The sequence below is a fragment of the Oreochromis aureus genome, linkage group 15 (genome assembly GCF_013358895.1).
Source record: "Oreochromis aureus strain Israel breed Guangdong linkage group 15, ZZ_aureus, whole genome shotgun sequence".
Taxonomy (NCBI): Eukaryota; Metazoa; Chordata; class Actinopteri; order Cichliformes; family Cichlidae; genus Oreochromis; species Oreochromis aureus.
The window spans coordinates 783,760-803,436 of record NC_052956.1 but is presented as its reverse complement, the minus strand read 5'-3'; the positions used below and the strand labels follow the sequence as shown (position 1 = coordinate 803,436).

The following is a 19,677-nucleotide window of genomic DNA, read 5'->3' as shown; positions in this document are numbered from 1 at the left end:
TCCAGCTTTGGTGCAGCTCTGTAGCCACATAAAATGTGATCAGATGAAATGGTGATGTCCATTTAAGTGACTGTATTCAGGATGGCAATAATAATTCTATAATTTTGTAAATTCTTCTCATTTTTTGTATATCAAAGACACATTACTATATGTAATAATCACATTATTACACCTGCTGTTTAAATATAACAGTTTACATTTACAACACATCTGTGCCTAAAGGGCTAAATCTAATTGGTCTTCTCTTAAAAACACAGCGAAGGTCTGTCGTTTATAGGGTGTTCAATGAGATCACTAACGGCACAGAAGAGGAGGACGGAGAAAACATCATCGGTCTGAGTAACCGTTAATTACGTAAGAGTGACAATACAACACAAACTGACACGCACATTTGAAACCATTCCCACTCTAATCCACAGCACGGTTCATCTGCTTTACGTGGCATCATCTGACCACTTTATGTGGCGTTACATAACCGCTGACACCCAGCCGGGAAGCCAGTGCCACACATCTGCCAGGAGATGGCAGCCTCCACCACACGCTTAAATAAATATATAAAGTTGTCATGAAGCGATATATGTTTTGCAGTGAGGGGAAGGTGAAAAATCCCCGGATAAGACAGTAAACAAGAAGCATGAGAGACAGTCAGACGAGAGAGTGAGAAGGAAAACACCGCGACGCTGCTTGATGTGGAGAGAAACACAGAGAGGCTCCATCCAGCAGTGAGTACGCGTCTCCATCCTGTCCGCCCGCTGTGTCGGTGTGCGACAGTAACGTCAGCAGGCTCAGTGTAGTCATTTTAAACCAGATTAAAGGGCAGGGCAGCCAAATGTGAAGCTTTCTGCAGCGATGTGAAACTACAGGGAGAAGCGCTGAACAACGCAAAAAACTCGGTAGCTCACTTTCGACACGGCGACGCTAGCGCGTTTTTCTTTTTACCTTAATCTTCCCACGTTAAAGCTCAGGTGATGTGCGATAAAAAAGCACGAAAATACGTTTAATGAGCGCGAGCGCACCGATGTGCACGTAAACGTCAGAGGCACGTGCACAGGGACGCACTCGCTGCCACCCACTTGCCGCGCGACAGTCAACGCGGACCATCTGACGCTCAGCTGCAGAGGGAAGCGCGCGCATGTTCCAGGATTACGGAAACGGCCACCTTTCACTTTGTTAGCGCGCTAACTGCTGCTCACCTGTTCTTAATTATGTCACAGAAGTCTAAACTTAGGAGCATAGGTGCGTTTGTTATTACGCAATTTATTATGGCACCGACTCACAATATTGTGACGTATTACAGTATTAGAGGCCACACCCTCGGAAAAACTAGCACTTGTCAACAGTGGGAAGGAAGAGCTCCATTTTTACAGGTAGAGGTCTCTGGCAGAAGCAGGCTCAGGGAGGGACAACCATGTAAATGCAGGAGAAGATATGTTCAGTGCATCATGGGAAGTCCCCATGCAGCCTGAGACTGTAGCTAAGCAATGGCTCAGGATCAGCTGGTTCACACTTAAATACAAGCTTTACCCAAAAATGGAAGTTAACTATAGAGAAAACATAAAGATGTATTGTTTGGCGTTAAGGTTTATAAATTCTTAGGTTTGAAATGAGTTCCTTCCAAAATTACCAGTTTATAACACAAAATGGTTCCGAGTGTGAAGTGTTTTATCATGAACTTGAACTTTTACTAACTGAGGCCTGCAGAGCCTGGCATGTAGTTTTGAGGCTTTGGGGTTTCTCTGTGCATTGAACAGTTTGGCTGTGCAGTCAGTTTGTTGAAACTGTCGACTCCGCGAAAGGTTGTGGAATTGTGTTAACCTGAATGGTCCATATTAGCAAAGAAACAGCCAAAATTGTGCAAATTTATAGAAGTGTTCACACTTGCAGTTTTCCTCAGTATTTCAGCGAGGCCTGTGAAAACTTTTATTTTCACATGACTGTACCTCTCTTCTGCCCTGAAGTCTTTTCTGATTCAGACCACATTTTGATAAGTTTGATAACTGATTTTTGAACATAGGTTCAAAAGGTTTAGCAGAACTTGAATAATTTTTGAGAGATGACACAATATGTTGTCTGGATCTGCTGATCCTTGTTGAATTTCCATAGCCAGCGATTAGCCAGGTTCCTATTTGGTGACCACCATTATTTTTCTGGTATTAGAAAAGTCTTTTTGTTCTAGTTTGGGCTCTAGCACTGCTTTGTTGGAAAACAGATATAAGTGACATTAAACAGCAGGTGAAGTCCCGCATTGTCTCTTGAGTGAACGGTGCATAAATGCATTTGGGCTCGTTGTTTGCTGTTATTTCTAGTCTTGGTAATCTATGCTAAGCTAACTGTGGCACGCCTCAGAACTCCAAGAAAGTGATTCAGATGTAAAATGTCAGAACATTCATTCTCTGCAGTTTATTTCCAAGCACCAGTTAAATTGAAAAAATAAAATCTGAGTATGAATCCGTTCACAAGAGAACAAAGCAAACCCTCCACAGTCGAAATGTGTTTTAGTACAGTTCAGACAGATTTTCATTTTTAGCCACTCCTGCATCTTCTGAGTCTTTGCTCCTGGCGTTTGTACTTTGTGTCCCATTCCATGTTGCAGAATCCATAATGTTTACATGACTGTCAACACGCTGCTTGAACACATAGTATCATGCAGCTTTCATGACCTCACACCTTCAGGCTGAAAATATAAGTTTCATGAGGCAGAAATCTATCTAACTATCTTTAGCCAGTGCTTGATGCAGAGAGGAACTCATGGTTTTTATAGGCTTCAGTGTCAAATTGCACCAATGTCTCACAACACTATCTCCATTGTTGTAATGTAAGGAAAAAAACTGCACAAAAGCTTAAAAAATTCCCACCTCACCTTTACAATACAGCATTTAGTTTCTCCTAATAGTAATTACAGTGACAGGACAGCTGAGTGACTGTGGAAAAGGTCACAGGTAAACCAGGGTGAACACGGTGTAAGAAGCCCTCGGGTCAGGTGTTGCTACCTTGAGAGGGATTGCTAATACTTAAGGCCTGTAAATGCTTGCACCTTACATTTCCCACTTTTATGCAAAACTTGTGCAAAGACAATATGATGAGAAAAAAAGGATTTCAATGTTAAAGAGATCCTGATTTTCTGTCAAGCACAACTCTTGGTTCTGTATGATGTTACTGAAACCCCGATATGGCCATTTCAGGCACGTAGCTTTGATTCTGAGCCCAGAAGCCCCACCCACTTGCTGTTAAAGCTTTCTGAGGGGCAGCCAGTCACAAGAAAGGGGGCTTAGAGGGAGGTGAAGGAGCTAGAGCAGCTGATTTCAGAGAGTGCACAGTATAAAAACTGACACATGCAAAGCAACACCAGGAGTGAAAATATGGAGCTGTAAATGACACATATGTCCCTTTATATCAGCTATGACATAAATTTGAGAGGAAACTTAAAGTTGTGTCAGTCTGTAGTATTATTCCTAGTGTACTCTACACTATATGGACAAAGGTATTGCGGCAGCATTTTTAAGCCTGCTGATGGCGTGACATTATGCTGCTTTGATTGGTCTACAGGGCAGGACTTTGTCCCACTACATACAACATGTCGCCTGCAGAAATTAGCCCCAATCCCCGAAATTGCACTTTCTGTAAGAAGAACTGAGTCTAAAATAGTAGTAGTGTACAGAGTGCAGCCTGTGGTGTGACACAGTCTTGGTATTTTTTCACTACACCCTCAGCCATGAAGTTGGAGTCATTCACAGAGGAGCACTGAGCCACCCCTTTGTTATCTGTCGTTGTTTAGACACAAACACATCCCAGTTAGATCATGAGAGAGCTGCTGTTTAACCAGCAGTTGTGCTTATATGTAGGTCTCCTTTTCTCTGGTCTGGTATTAAATATGCGAGGCAAGTGTGATGTTTTAATTTTTTCTCTAAAATTCTCCTTATTCTTCCTAATTCTTTTGACAGCTTGATGGGGATGGGGGAAGGAGGCTCCAGGGAACTCTGTGTAAGAGAGAAAAGGGACAAATAAAGCCCTGCAAGAAGCCTGCAAAGGCAGGGAACTACATCCTTCACAGCCCTGCCTGCTTTCACTGTGGTGGACATTTCAAACCGCTCCGCTCTCGGCCACCCAGGAGAGGTGATGCAGGATTAAATCACATGCTCCATCAAGAGTGATCCCAAACCACTGCTGAGGCCTCATTCTCCAGCGCTTAAGGTGCTCTTGACCCTTTGCCAGAGGTTAGCGAGATACAAACGTGGAAGAACGCTGATCAACATTAGACACAGTTAATCGTTTTTCAGTGAGGGTGCAGGGGAAAAGGCCCAGCCACGGCCCACGAGAGGGAGAGGACTCCTGCAGTGGCAGAGGAGATGGGTAACAAAAACACCAACCTACCCAAAGGCCCTGAAGCCGAGGCCACACAACGAGACGAAGGGGAACTCATCAGCAGCGCCACGGGTAAAATGCTTTCGTCTCGATCCTCTTTTAATGTCGTTCACAAATGCCGCGTGGCTTTTTAAAGTTTGTGTAGCTCAGGAGATGTTATCATTTTGTTCAGTGTCAGCGAGTGTAGGCGGTTAAAATGTGTTGCTCAAATATGCGATCGAAATACTCTGTCATGTTCAAATAAAGTAGATTTATAAACCCGAGTGAGACCCAACGACCTGCAGGGGACTGCTGATTAAGAGGTTTTCCGCACAGTTTAAAGCCTGTCCTCTATTGGCAGACCCTGACTTTCCACAGACTGTTACGCTGCCGCAGAGAAGGTAGAGCTTGATGTGATCTCGACAAAGCTAAGCTCGTAATGTGCTAAACAGCTGCAGCTGATGAGCTGTGTTATCCTGAGCGCCCCGTACAGCTGCAGCTGATCGTCCTGACTCATTGTAATTCGCAGCATCGCGGGGCTCGCAGGCTGTCTGTGACGGCAACCTGCTGAGGTCTGTCAGGCGGCTTTAGGCTCTAAAGTATTCCCTGAGGATGTGAAACACACACACACACACACACACACACACACTTACAGTATACTTACTTTATATTCACTACCAGCAGACTTACACACTAACCTCAAGCCTGTAAACTGCGTCTGAAACCCGCACTGTGAACATAGTAGTAACTGAGCGTCTGACACGTCGCTGCCTGAGAGCCGTGAGCTAGCAAAGATAAACAAATTAAAATGCTTGAGCTAAGCTAACCTGCCATAATCTCGAATAAAAGATGGAGACAGCTTTGATGTCTGAACTACTTTGAACCTGCCTTCTTTCGAATGAGCCGGGGCGGAGCTTGTGTGTGTGTGTGTGTGTGTGTGTGTGTGTGCCTGTGTGTAAGAACAGCCCTAACAAACACAACCTACACAAACCCTTTTGTGATGCGGTTTAAAGTCTGTTTGAGCGCAGCCTGATATTCAGTTCATTTAGGTTCATACACCAACTTACTTTCTGCACATGCTCAGTGTTTTGCTGTTGTGTCTATCGTTCTGTCCTGTCTTTGGGTTGCTTTTTACAGTTTTTGCATACATTGCACTTTATGCAGTCCTGTGTTGATTGTCTGTTATATGTAGGACCATGGTCCTGGAGGAAGGTCGCCTCGTTTCACTGTGTACTGTCCCACTGGTCACATGACTTCACAGTCTGAGTGACATGCAGTCCTAAAACACCAAGACTGCGATGGCGTAAACACGAAGGTCGATGCTTCCCCACAGTACTGAGCCAAGCTTTTATAGAGCATATATATGAAGTCGCTGCTGTGTTGCACTGTGACACATTTGTGCCAAGACGGTCCAAGACTGCATCTTCTTACACGCTGTTTCAGCTAATAAGCATTTCAGAATAGATTCACAGGCTTATGTAAGAGTGGGACACTTCTGTGTGGTCATACACGTGCACACTGTACACGCAGGTTGTGTGTTGGAAAAAATATTTTTCATGCTGCTTGGGTTTTTATGTCAGCTGGAGAAAGGAATGGTTAAGCTTTTAAATACATGATAAATGCAATGTTTTACTTTAGTACGAGGAGACTGATCCCACCGTCATATGGTAGCTATGAAGGGCCGGACAGTGATTAATGATTAGCATACAGACTGCAAACACAGCTACACTGCCGGGTGGCAGTCCAGCCAATTCTTCAGTTTGTTATACGTACCTCTCACTATTCTGTCATCTGACTCTTAAAAGTGAAAAATGTCTGAGTATAGCTTAGCTTGTTCATCGTAATTACAGCTGTCGTCGCTTACACACCTGCTTTGAGTCAAGCTTGCATCTCTTTGTTAGACGCCCTCCTCCTGATGGACTTCCAGATTCTTTTGGATCGTAGGTTTTCTGTCATTAAGTTTCCGACAGAGACGTAAACCTGCTGACATAGTGGTGACATCACAGGATGAGGCCACTTGAGAAAGCTTCTCCACGGCCACAGAAGGCATTCAAGAACTGGTTTACAGACTTTGTGGAACTGGTAATAATCCAGGCAACAACATATCAGTTTTTTTGCCTTTCTGTAGCTGACTGCTCACACTAAAATATTGAGAGAACACTGAAATATTACTGATTTTATCATTTTTATATCAGGCTCTGTCTGTGCTTCATGTTTTTAGAAAGTGTCTCCAGAGATGAATCACAGGGTCCCACCCCACAGCTGCTGGCCTCCCTGCAATTCCTCGGAGAAAACAGTGACTACACGCTGCTGCCACACTCCTTGCACCAGGTGTGTGTGTGTGTGTGTGATGGTTTGAGAGCACCTGTGAAGAATATTTTCCTTTAGCATCCAGAGGGAATTCTCAGTGTCTTTATTTAGTCTGTGTGAGAGAGTGTGCTTACATCCACAGCACGTCCCTCGGTGTGTCCTGGTTGCACAGTCTATGTGAGTGGAGACGAACACAGCAAATCTCAGAGCCGGCGTTTGGCGAATGCGTCAGTGTAGCTCGTTACATTTACAAATGGCGTGCAAATGAAAGCTGTGGCTGTGTTTATTGTTTAAAGGGTCAGCTATTTGAAAGTGTTCTGCAGCGCAGGTGTAGGATCTGAACTGGTAGCCCCCCCACCCCCCGTCTGTGTTCAGCACACATGCTAATTAGAAGCCCGATGGATACAGTCAGGTTTCAGCCCTGTGTTCGCTTTAAAAGGATCACCGCGGGTTCCTCGTGCAGTACTTTTCCTGTCACTGTTCCCTAACAACACTCACAACACGGTTCATTTGTTTCAGCTACTGCACTCGTTTGCTCTGCAGCCGGCTGCAGCTGGAACAAAGGGGAAGCTGTCTGCTTTAAGTTCTCATAATGGAAAGGAGAGGCAGGGCATTTCATCCAGAGACACAATCAGCTGATGTGTTGCCGTAGATTCAAGTTGTTTTGGCAAGTTCGCTCAAAATACCAGGAATTTCTGTTGTTGTGAGGGATGCCTCTGAGGCAGTAACTATACATTTAGCAGAAACGTGTCATAAATGCTGCTACCTGCTGTTTCAGAGCACAGAACATGTCATTAAATATATTTGTCTAAAAGTAAAGATACCCAAAAGCACTCGATCACAGCTACAAAGGCAAACACAGTTACTAAGAAAATGCTGGAATTATCTGGATTTTGTGGGATAGAAATGTTTCTGCTCTCATGAACAGATCATTAAAAAATAATGAACTAATGTTCAGTATGAGAATCTGCTGGGTTTTAGTGGATTACAGTGGATACACAATAGTGCAGGTTTCATGGAAGAGCAGTGCTGTTGTCTCTGTTATTGTAGCTGTGTTTAAAGGTTTGTGCGTAGGAAGGGTGGCGTCTCTCACTGTTGGGACTGTTTGTGTGTCGGGGATGGCCTTCCTGCTGCTTATTGCTGTTCCCATCAGGAACAAGGAATGCTGACACATACATGCTCTTTACCTGCATATCAGTGCCAAAATTATAGGGACGGCTGTAAATCCAGATGAAGTGACCACATCTCTTTTATCAAAATGTCATCTTCAAAAAACACAACAAACACTTTCTGGCCACTCTTCAGGATGTTGGAACTCATGAACAGGAGGGATGGACGAGGACAAGGCTTCACATCTGGCCAGATACTGAACTGCTGTCTGTTTGAAATTCAGAGTCTTCACTAGATGATCCTTTTTCCAGGATTAGGGGGTTTCTGTGTGATTTATGTGAGACATGCTGCTCATTTGTTTCTAATCATAAGCAATTGTTTGCAATCGGATTCTCCTACTAGTGTTTGAGATGGACTTAAAGGCATCTGTGAGGCAGAAACAGCCCAAAGAGGTACGCCACCATAGACCATAAGCTGCTGCATGTGACTTTTTGTTTCTCAGGTCGTCTCCGAGACCATGTGACCCTTGTCTTTGAAGGGATTTAATGCGACTCAGACAGAAACATACATTCAGTTAGGAGCCAAATGTAGACTTGTGTAATTTTGTGTAAAGTGCCTTCTGTCTAATAAAGCATCTTTTTTCCTGTCTTTTCTTTTAGATTGCAGAGGCCTACTCACTTAAACAAGACTGTATCCTTTCAGTGGCACAGACAGCTGATATCTCATAACCCAGCTAGACCGGCAGGCATTATAATTAAAAATGGTTTAGGACAGGGGTGGGCAATCTCAGTCCACGAGGGCCGCTGTCCCTGCAGGTTTTAGATCTCACCTTGGGTCAACACACCTGAATCACATGATTAGTTCGTTACCAGGCCTCTGAAGAACTTCAGGACATGTTGAGGAGCTAATTTAGCCATTTAAATCAGCTGTGTTGGTTCGAGGACACATCTAAAACCTGCAGGGACACCGGCCCTTGTGGACTGAGATTGCCCACCCCTGGTTTAGGAGCATGTGCAGTACGTACCCTCACCTTGTGTTTACCTTAGCGAGGAGATAAGGATTTACAAGTTGTGGCGTGTTGGGCCCGGGCGGCTTACAGGGTCAAAGGTAACACTGCTGAGTAAACTTTGTTATAATTGAAATGTGGAAGGCAGAAAACCTCTGTAAGGTTTCGTCTTTCTCTTTGTCGACCTAATGTGGTTTTCTGTGTCTCTCAGGCGATGGGTGTTCCCCATGTTTGGCTTTAGGCCCAAGGGGCTCGCAGTGTTTCCTCTGGCTCTGTTTGTGCTGTTGCTGTGGTAACAGCTATGGGCTGTCTCGCTGTAAGGAGTGTGGTGTGTACGTAATGAGTTTATGTGTGAGGAGACAAGAAAAGAGACGCAGAAACAGACAGAGGTCCTGATTTATCAGAAAAGGATGAAGTCTGTGAGACAAAGAGAAACACGTCCTGCAGCAAAAGCACAGCAGAAACAACAAAGGCAGGTTTGGATCATGAACACATCAAGGCTAAAAAAACTCAAGTGAATGTAGAGAAAACATAGATTCTTCTGCTGTCTTGCTTTTTTTAAAGGTCATGTGTTCATATTTATCTTGGCTGACGGGTAATTTAACCCTCAGTGGTAGCTGGCAGTAGGCATGTTTCTCTGTCACGGTGTTTCATATTTAGCTGATGTTGTTACACCAAATGACATAAATCCCAAAGTTGCTAAATGTTCTAACTCACCTTTAGACTCTAAGCTTATTGATGCCCTTCACTTTGCAGTGTGTGCGTCTTTTGTTCCTTCTGTTGTTTTGTTTCCTGAAAGCTGCCTGTCATCGGTCACCAGCTTTCTGAATTTGTCCAAAATTGCATTAAAACAGGTGAATTTAAGCAGTTTGTATTGTCTAAATAATTTCGAGCATGTTAGGACTTAATATTCACTTCATAAAACAGCCGACAATTCAATTTTCTAGTAATTAACATGTAGTTGTTGAAGTACTTAAAAATACTTATAATGATACTGTGCAGCAGAATAAGAGTATAATTGCTTGTTTATAAAGAAAGTATTTTTAACTGATGGCTGTTAGGGACACAGGCAGTCTTACAGAGTATACTGACCTCCTCAAATACACTATGCTTTTTGTGGTATGGCCTTATTAAAGGATAGTAATACTGTAGTCAGTCTTAATTTAAATGTCAGGAGACGTCTTCTGTATTATGACGTGCTGCCCAAGTTGATCAGAGATGTTATTGTAGGACCCAGTGTGTGTTGTGTCTTTAACTGGTTATGCTGCCAGACCAGTGGGCCATCCAGTTCTTACAGCTAGAGAAGCTCTACCATGAACGGCTGCTCTCCAACCTCACAGTCCTGCAGCAGAGCTGGGGTTTGCCATCTTATCAGTCCTAAAAAAAACACACACACAACATATTCTTGTGGCAAAATGAAACTGCATGTGATTTGCGTGTAACTGCACTTATGTGTTCGCAGAGAGCCAATGGAGGGAGAAGGACAGCGGCAGCAGCTTGCCTTCTGACACGGACGGCATGAGCGAGAAACACTTTGAGACGCTGAGCCAGATGTGCAGAACTCACCTCAGGTAATCCACAGTGGGACTGTCCTGTGTCATATGTCGCATATCTTTGACGTGTCTCCACTCATACACAGACAGCAGAGAGCTGAGCAGCTCTCAGTGTCTGAAGTAAATTCTTTTCACGCCATTCATTCCCTCCTTTTGCCATCATCGCTGTCACACAGAAAGCTTTTAGCACCAATTTTGCTTTAACACAATCTGCTGCTATCTTTGTCTCTCTCACGAGGACAAATCAAGAAGTCATAGGCTGAGCCACAGAATCGATGATGCGTGAGGATAGAGGGAGGCATGGAAATCAATTTTAATAAGTGTAAATATGAATATCAATATTCTAGGAAGGGCACCAAAGATTTGCCCTGTAGATTCATTTTCGCTTGATGCAGACAGACACCAGGAGTTTGCACGCCAGACGCTGGTGGGTCACGCCAGCTGGTATGTTACTGCAGGCCAGAGTCTCTGCAAGCAGGAGGATCTAGTTTGACTGAAGAACAGCTGAGAGCCTGACAAATGTCTAAAATTGTTTTCTCATAAGTTCAGTAATATATTAACGTCCTCTCCTCCTCTTCTCTCCTGCTGCTTGTCTGCTCTGTGTTTGGAATCACTCAGACCATCCGTCAGTGTGGAACAGGTAGGACAGACCAGCAGCCAGGCTGTTCAGGCTGTTCAGGCTCCATTTATGACCTTTACTTCACAATAAAGTTGTCGACTATGTTTCAATCACCAGAACAAGCTCAACACGACACTCGCAGACGTTCAGACCAAAGCACTACAGCCGCATCATGATGAAGGTAAACACGTATCTCTGTTCATAACTGATACCAAAGAATCACCACAGATTATGATGTGTTTAGAAGTGTGTGCTCTATGCTGTGTGCCACATATTCATCAGCCTGACAGCAACATTTATGGCAGCTTTCAGTGACACTTTGTGTATTTTACATTAAAAATAACTGCAGTGAGCGAACTTTATATGACAACGTTTGACTTTACAGTTGAACAGGTAATAAATAATTATGTATATTATTACTCAGCATAGGGGCAGCACAGTTCCACAGTGGTTAGCACTGTTGCTGCACAGCAAGAAGGTCCTGAGTTCAATTCCACTATCAGGCCGGGGTCTTTCTGTGTGGAGTTTGCATGGTCTCCCGTGGGTGGGTTCTCCTCGGGGACTCCGGCTTCCTCCCACCGTCCAAAGACATGCACTTAGTGGGGATAGGTTAATTGATCAGTCCAAATTGCCCATAGGTGTGAATGTGAGTGCGAATGGTTGTCTGTCTCTGTGTGTTAGCCCTGCGACAGACTGGCGACCTGCCCAGGGTGTACCCTACCTCTCGTCCTATGACAGCTGGGATGGGCTCCAGCGCCCCCCGCGACCCTGAAAAGGATAAGCGGATGGATGGATGGATGGATTACTCAGCATATTGCAAAATGTTAAAAATCGGAAAAAATGTCGTAGCGTGAGTAAAGTAATGTGGTAATGCCGTACCCTGCTGAGTTCAAATTTAGGGGATGCCGAGGGAAACCTTCTGTTTGTGAACTAATGAGACGGTGTGGTAATTAGATTTTCACCTATGCAACCAAAACGATGCACAATGAGCGCATCGTGGCAAAGTATAACTGAAGTCACACGATTTTTGCATTTCCATTCCGGCCAACACGTCAGAAACTACGCAGGAGGAAGTAAAGGAACACAGCTTGGAGTCAGAGCATTCATCACCACAGACGGGCCCTGAGGAGGAGGATGGAGATACATGTGAGGAAGGGCAGGAAGTAGAAGAAGAAGAAGAGGAGCAGTGTGAGGAGACACCAGAAGAGGAAGAGGTGAAAGTGGAGTGGCCAACAGGAGTACCTCAGGCATCAGACAAGGACCTGGCTAAACTGTCCCACAAGGAGGGGGTAGGACTGCACTTTATCTGCCTTTACACCCTGTTTGCACCACTCGAGGATATGAAATGACAACAAACGACTATGTTGTCATTTCATATGTTAAATTAATATACTGTACTGTGCAGAAGTCTTGAGCCACTCGTTATTTCTTGATATTTTGTAAGAAAATGGGAATGAAGCACCTAAGACAACAGAGTTTGTACAGCTGGAGCAGGATTTTTTTCCTGTTTTTTAAGGACATGACTTTCAGATTCTGTTCATCTGCTGCAGATGGGTTTTCATCCCTGCTACTTTCCTCAAAGGTTTTAGGGTCACGCTGACAGCACGTGCCACATTTGGACTAAAAGCTCTTTGGGAATCACTTTGTTGGGGCAAAACTAGCACTTTAGTCCTATCAGGCACTTTTCATAGATTCAACTAAAGAAAGGGAAAAAACTCATTTTAAGGAAAGCTGCTGGTAACAAAGTGTCTAAAGATACCATTTCAAATCGGTTCTGCTGTTGTCTTTTGTCTGTAGACACAACACTGGCTCATCTCGTGAGTTAGATGCTTTTTTGTGCTTGAATGATTCATAGGTCTGTTAGGTCAAAAACAAGGATAAAGATTCCTTTGAAAACGAGGAACAAGGTACAAGTTAGGGCGAATATATCGACTATCGATGATAAGCTGAGCCCATTGGCGATTACTGGACTGATGATTGTCGGTTGGAAAGTGTTTACATATCACCCAACCCTAGTACAAGTCCCACGCACAAAGCAAAACATAAAGAAATTAGGATTGGCTCAAGACTTTTGCACAGTACTGCATTGGCACAAATATATTTTCACTTTCCATTCAACACCCTTCATTTATTTCCTTTTCCATCCTGGCTTGTTTCCTTTATCCTTTCCATCAAAGTCTGCCTGCAGGAAAAAACTCCACATGCTGAGCAGCTCTCTGTTCTTCCTGGGACACGCCCACAAATCATATCCGTCCTCCCTGAATGAGACCTTCATCATTTTTCTGTTGAGAAAGCCTCCACCCATGTTCACTGGTGTAGCCTCACACTTGGGATGTCCACCCTGCCGAGTGTGTTAGATTACTGAGCCAAGACATCATGTTCTGGCTGAACCACTGAGCTGAAGGGGGCTGGTTCCTGCAGAGGTGGGGATGTAATCCCAGGATCCAGGCCTTCATGGGTTCAGGATCATGGCTCATTTTACAGAAAGCACCCCTTTCCATCAAATTTCACAAGGCTTTGAATGTTTTTCATCAGCAAATTTGTACTTCATTACATCTCGAAACAATTACACAATTCATTTTATAAATTCAGTAGTAACATGAAAAATCTGACTCAAAAACCTCCAAAATGTGATGACAAACGTTGTGTGACTTGGACAAATTATTTATATGTTTTGACTAAATGCTGCGATGAGCTTAAGCAGTGACTTCTGTGCACAACAAGGTGGGAGTTCACCAAAAATGAAGTGCAGCAAACAGGCTGAACTAACAGGATGTCAAACCACTTGTGACGAAAAAGCCATTTTGTCTGTCAGACCCACACATTGCTCATTCGGTCCTCTTCAAACTCAAATTTGATTTGTCATACACACAACCATACACAGTACGACATGTGGTGAAATGCTTATTGCTGTGCAATGCCTGATCGTTAAACGACAGTAAAGACTTAAGTTAGAAATTTACAGTAAAAAAAGAATTTGCAAATACCGATTTATGATAAGAAGTGTCATCCAAAGCAGCTCGTGGAGAAAAGTGAGCAGCAGGAAGCAGGATTCGTTTGTAGACCATACAACAGGAAACTGCTGACAGTGTGAAGAGGCCCCTGAATGAGCTCGGAGAGGACAGTAAAGTAAGGCACGGTGTCCTGTTTGGGATGAGTCATGTTTTATTACGCTTCGTGGTTTTCAGTGTTTTTATTAGCACAGTTGTGTTTGTGACTCTTCCATCAGGCAGCACGTTGGCTGGCTCGGAGAGCTCCACAGCTCTTTCTTACACCCTGTCTTTTATACAAATATAAAACTGTCGAGATTTTAATCCCTGGTCACCCACTTTTCACCCAATGGGTGAACCTATATACCTGTAGATTTGAATGTTGGCCCTGAAGTGGTTAAAAAATTGCAGTTTGTCTTACAGCCAATCAGTGGGTGGATTTTTTGGGTACTAACAAATGTTAAACTTGTGGGGCAGGGCGGGATGTCACTAGACTGACAGTTGTAGTGACACAGGATATCGTAGCCAATCCTGTCTGCTGAGGTTCACCTCAGCTAATTCCTGCCGGTGAAATGGACTTTTCCTTTGTGACTGTGTTGTTGGTGCTTTCTAAAGCATCTTTCATGAAGCTTGATGATTAACATGGCTTCACTGATGGCTGCCCCTCTGTGAGCCTGGGTCTGCCAGAGGTTTCTACCTGATAAAAGGGAGTTTTCCTTCCCACTGTTGCCAAGTGCTCGCTCATAGGGAAATGTCCAATTGTTGGGATTACCTCTGTATTAGTGGAGAATCTTTACCTTACGATATATAATGCTAATGTTTCCGTCTTGGTAAATAAAGTTCCAGTATTCTATCAATAAGTTACTTGGGATTAAAGGTAGCTAAGCAGGTATGAGTATCTTGTGCACCTTTATCAGTCCAGCTTGGTAACCAAGCTTCTGAGCTGATAACTTAGCACTCTCCACTGCTGTTGAAATATGGTCCCTTTGGGGTCCACAAAAACAGTATGTTAGCAGGTAAAGCTCCAAATGAGCTTTGTCCATTTTTGGATACAGTCTGTGGTCCCGAGAGGGTAAATGCTGGCAACCTTGGCGAGTTTTCCTCTAGTATAATTATGAGATTGGAATTTGTGGTTTTGATTTTAGATGAGAACAAGAACAAGGCGATAAATATGTTTCAAAAGATTTATCAAACCATATGTTTTTCCCCATAATGTCTGATCCTGGCTGTATGTGTCCCAGAGTGTGTATTAAGTTCTGTCTGTATAGAGTTAACTATGACCAGTGGAACATCGAGTACGCCGCTAACAATGTGGCCTCACACAGTAAATAAAGGCAGGAGCTGATGAGGCTGACTGTTCACTGTCACTGCAAATGGACCCTCTGTGCTGGATAAAGATGTTGAAAGCAGTTCCTCCCTCTGACCCTTCGAATACTTAGCTTGCCCAATCGTGACTTCCTCCTGAAACACATTATTCAGGCCAACACAGAGAATAATGTCTGCTTCTGTGTGTGCAGCTGTGCCTCTGCTTGTCCCACTGTCAAAATCATAAATCAACTAAATTTTAAAATGGTCATATCCAAAGCTGTAGATGCTTTTAATCACAGGCTTGAATGTCGTAACAGTGCTTCTGCTTTGATTAAACCAAAACGACTAATTCGACTTGGGCATTGGTGAAAAAAGGACACTCAAGTCAAATGTATTCATTTCCTGTTAAAAGGGAGTTTTTCCTTTCCACTTTCACCAAGATCTTGCTCATAGGGGCTCATCTGATTGTTGGGTATCGGCATTTTACAGTATAAAGTGCTAATGTTTCAGTTTTGGTTAGTAAAGTTTTATCAGTTTGTTACTTTTAAAAAGCAGGTATGTGTATCTGTGGCACCTTTATGAATGCAGCAAGGAAGCAACTGCTGCTGCCAATCTAGGAAGGATTGTAAGACGATTTGCAAACATTTTGAATTTTACAGCGAGAAAAAGATTAATCAATAGAAAACTTTGTAGACTATTGTTAATCAGAGGTGGTTGTCTCAGTAAATTCACCCCAAGTTCAGACTGTGTTCTACCCCAAGACCTACAGCTCAAGACTCTACAACCCCAGCATGTTAAATGTTAAGGTTCATGGCAGCACAGTTGGAAAAAGACTGATGAAGTCTGGTTTGTTTGGAAGGAGAAACACTCTTCTCTCAAATTAAAGAACGTGACAGCACAGCTTAAGACTGCTTAAGTTGGTTTTGAATAGACCATAAGACTTCTGGAACGATGTCCTGTTTGTCCATAACGCACAGCAGCACACAGCAAAAACCTAAAACAGCAGATCGGCACAAACACCTCACAGCAACCGTCAAGCCCGGTGGAAAAGGGCTTATCGTTTCGGCTTTGTTTTGCAGGCTGAAACTGAGCGATGAATCTCAGCAGCAAAAGAATCAAGATGTCGGATTGGCCCAGTCAAGGTTCAAATGTCAGCCTGACTGAAATGCATTGCATTAATAGATGCTCAAAGAAAAGTGGACCAAAGTTCATATTTCCTCCACAGCAGTGTGAAAGACCATAAAGTCATGCAGAAAATCATTACTTCAGCTTGTTGTTGCTAAAGGTGGTTCTACAATCACAGAGTGTACTGAGAACTTCAGTGTTTGTGCACATAAAGTTATATTGAATTATCATTTTGGGTTTTGGCTTCACAGACCGCCTCAGCTCATTCGACGAGACGGTCAGCGTTGTTCCAAAGTAATAATGGTGTTACTGCCTGTGCTTGTTGGCCCGTCAGCCTAATTCTTCTTTATTTTAGCACATTCATCACAATCAGAATTGATACTAATAATAATGGACTGATACCAACTCTGCGTTTAAAGTTTTTCTCCTTTAATATCCCCAACATGCACAGTACAGAACTGCTGAATGGTCATAAAGGGATCTTTTCATTGTTTTTGTCAACATGACCACACTCCCCAAAGCTGCTGTCCTTCCTTCTTTATGTTCTGTCTCTGTGTCTGCTTCAGAACTCGTCCCCAGACGGTCTGGTTTCCATCCTGAAGAGGAGGAGAGCATCGCTGGACGGGTTACCTCCCCCAAGCAATACTGCCAATAAGCAAAATTCCAAACGCAAAGTTCGGTTCAGTGAGCCGGAGGACGGGAGCGAGCACGGTACAGTTAGAGCTGTCGGAGACACTCAGCTTCTTCTTCTGCTGCTGCACAGTTTATTTCAGATAGAAATGGTATTTAAAATGTTTCATGTTTGATGATGAACTCCGTATTGCTCCCTTTCTTACTCACAGATGAAGTGGGCGGAGACTCCTGCCTAATCCTGCTTTTGCTGTGCCTCGTTACTGTGGTGATCAGTGTAGGTGGGACTGCGCTCTACTGCACCCTGCTGGACACTTACTCCAACATCTGCACCGATTTCACTCACAATGTCGACTTCTATGTCATGAACGTGCGGAGGCTCGTGGAAGGGCTCGGGCGCTGGCTGCCCTTCCGGACTTAACGCCCTTAATCTGCGTTATCCATCATCCAGACAAGAACTCCCAACAACGAGTGGCTGCAGTCGCCAGCTAACATGACGGCGCAGGGACGAAATGTTTAAAACTTTGATTTCTTCGACTATGACTGAAGAGGCGTTTAAACTAAGGAGACTTGTGAATTGTATTTAATAACTACACTGGTGCTTGTAGCAAGAGTAAAATGGTCAGAATTTCACCTCAGAATCAAAACGTGGTGACGTGTGCATGTAAGCGTTTAAAAAATACTTGTTTACTACGATCTGTGTGGTTGCTATAGATACCACACAAGAGGGCTCACGTGTCTCGGCTCTGTTTATATAAAAACAGAAAAAGTAGTGGCTCGGTGTAAGCAGTGCTCCGCTCACGTTTGTAGCAGTAGTTGTAACTTTTGATCAATAAGTTCCAGATTTTTGTTGTTTTATTTGTACTTGTGTAGAGAAAAGCTGTCGTTCAAATCAACAGGATCATATGTGTGTGTTTTTAGGATGTTTAGAAAAATAATGATTTTCCAGCCCTCCCCCTTTTTAGTTCATCTTACCTTTATTCTGCTATCGATAGTATGAAGGACCAAAAATGCCAAAATATAAAACCATATAGAAATAAAAGACTCAGAGAATGAGTTCATATGTCCCAAAGCTTCTTTTTGTTCTACATCATTATGCAAATTACTGGAGCAGAAATGTGAAGAGAACAAAATTCAAATTGTAAGGGATTAAAGTTAAAAAAAAAAAATACCATAATGAATGCAAAATTAAATGCCAAAGTAAATATTAAGGAAGTTATTATTATTATAACAATTATAAGGGTCTATATTTTACTCAATATTTTTCATACTACGTCATAACTTTTTATTTTAGTTATTATTTTGGCAGGTTTGGTCCTCCACAGCGGGCATGCTGAGAGGTAAGTAGTGGGTACAGTTAGAGCAGACAGCAAGAGGCTTCAAACGTCTTGATGCATGCTCAATCATCCAGGTAAGTAAATCTCCAAAAGTTGATTCTGTTCATCTGGACGTAGCGTTTTGTGGGAGAAACGTTTCGTCACTCATCCAAGTGACTTCTTCAGTCTCAGCTGACTGCAGGTTTCCCCAAACCTTATAAACAGTACATTTGCATAATGACTGAAACCAGCCCACTGAAGGAACAATGGGCTGTGAGGTCAGTTCCTTAATCATAATTATGCAAATTCTCATGACCATTGATCAACAATCACTGACCAAAACCCACTGATCAAAGAACACTGATCAATGGCCATGAGTCCCATTCACAGAGAGTTGGGGAATGGCTGCAATCACAGCATTGTAAGATGGTGACAGATGTACCCTTAGGCCCCCTCCTCGAGGGGAGATGGTCTTTCCCTTTTCATGTAAATGTCCTCCTTGACTGCGCCCTCATACCAGCGTTCCTCCCTGTCCAGCATGTGTACATCCTCATCATTGAAAGAGTGTCCACTGGCCTGTAGGTGTGAACAGACTACAGAGTCCTGGCCTGATGAGGTGGCTCTTTTGTGTTGTGGCATCCGCTTCGCCAGAGGTTGTTTGGTTTCCCCGATGTATAAATCCTGGCACTTAACAGCGTACACTATGTTACTCTGTTTGTGTCGGGGGACCCGATCCTTGGGGAGGACCAATTTTTGGCGCAGCGTGTTTTGGGGTTTAAAAGCCACAGAGACCCGGTGTTTAGAAAAAATGCGTCTCAACTGCTCCGATACTCCTGACACATATGGGATCACTACAGGTTTTCGCCTGGGCAGCGGTTGTCCTTCTCTCCTGGATCGGCTGGAGCTTTCTTTAGGCGCCTTCCCAGCTTTGACAAAAGTCCAGCTGGGATAACCACATTTACTCAGGGCCTTCTTGATGTGCTGTTCTTCTGCCTCCCCTGGCTGCTGTGTCAGTGGGGATGGTGTTCGCTCTGTGTTGTAGCGTCCCGATGACACCCAGTTTGTGCTCCAGTGGATGATGAGAGTCAAACCTTAAATACTGATCTGTATGCGTAGGATTACGGTACACGTACTTATAAATGTAAATGTACTGTTTATAAGATTGGGGAAACCTGCAGTCAGCTGAGACTGAAGAAGTCACCTGGATGAGTGACGAAACGTCCAGATGAACAGAATCAACTTTTGGAGAAGAGGCTTCAAACATTTTCATATTTTGGAAAAACATTCATGTGAAATGTGAAAGGAGCTGATATGATTTTAGTGGTAATAGCTGTGTGTTTACCTTCGTTCTTGTAGTTATTCTTTATTT

The 19,677-nt window shown here is 43.5% G+C and overlaps 1 protein-coding gene across 5 annotated transcripts; it reads left to right on the top strand.

The window, feature by feature from the left end:
- Nucleotides 1-574: 574 nt before the first annotated feature.
- On the top strand, nucleotides 575-18,474 carry cnstb (consortin, connexin sorting protein b). 5 transcript variants are annotated; one of them, XM_039598544.1, is made up of 11 exons: nucleotides 575-722; nucleotides 3,942-4,434; nucleotides 6,563-6,672; nucleotides 8,421-8,451; nucleotides 10,044-10,125; nucleotides 10,230-10,338; nucleotides 10,939-10,960; nucleotides 11,057-11,120; nucleotides 11,996-12,228; nucleotides 16,929-17,073; nucleotides 17,205-18,474. In XM_039598544.1, exons 3-11 carry the CDS (start codon nucleotides 6,578-6,580, stop codon nucleotides 17,411-17,413), a joined length of 990 nt encoding a protein of 329 aa, XP_039454478.1. In that variant the 5' UTR covers nucleotides 575-722; nucleotides 3,942-4,434; nucleotides 6,563-6,577; the 3' UTR covers nucleotides 17,414-18,474. The 5 variants fall into 5 exon arrangements, with proteins under 5 accessions (XP_039454478.1, XP_039454476.1, XP_039454479.1 ...); XM_039598542.1 differs by having other exon boundaries at nucleotides 10,039-10,125; nucleotides 17,205-18,473; XM_039598543.1 differs by lacking the exon at nucleotides 575-722 and adding an exon at nucleotides 1,169-1,367 and having other exon boundaries at nucleotides 10,039-10,125; nucleotides 17,205-18,473.
- The last annotated feature ends 1,203 nt before the right edge of the window (nucleotides 18,475-19,677 follow it).

Coding starts and splice junctions, on each gene's coding strand:
- cnstb (XM_039598542.1), top strand. CDS start 4,347: ATGGGTAACAAAAACACCAACCTACCCAAAGGCCCTGAAGCCGAGGCC. Junction 6,673..8,420: donor TGCCACACTCCTTGCACCAG/GTGTGTGTGTGT, acceptor CTTTTCTTTTAG/ATTGCAGAGGCCTACTCACT. Junction 10,961..11,056: donor CATCCGTCAGTGTGGAACAG/GTAGGACAGACC, acceptor TTCAATCACCAG/AACAAGCTCAACACGACACT.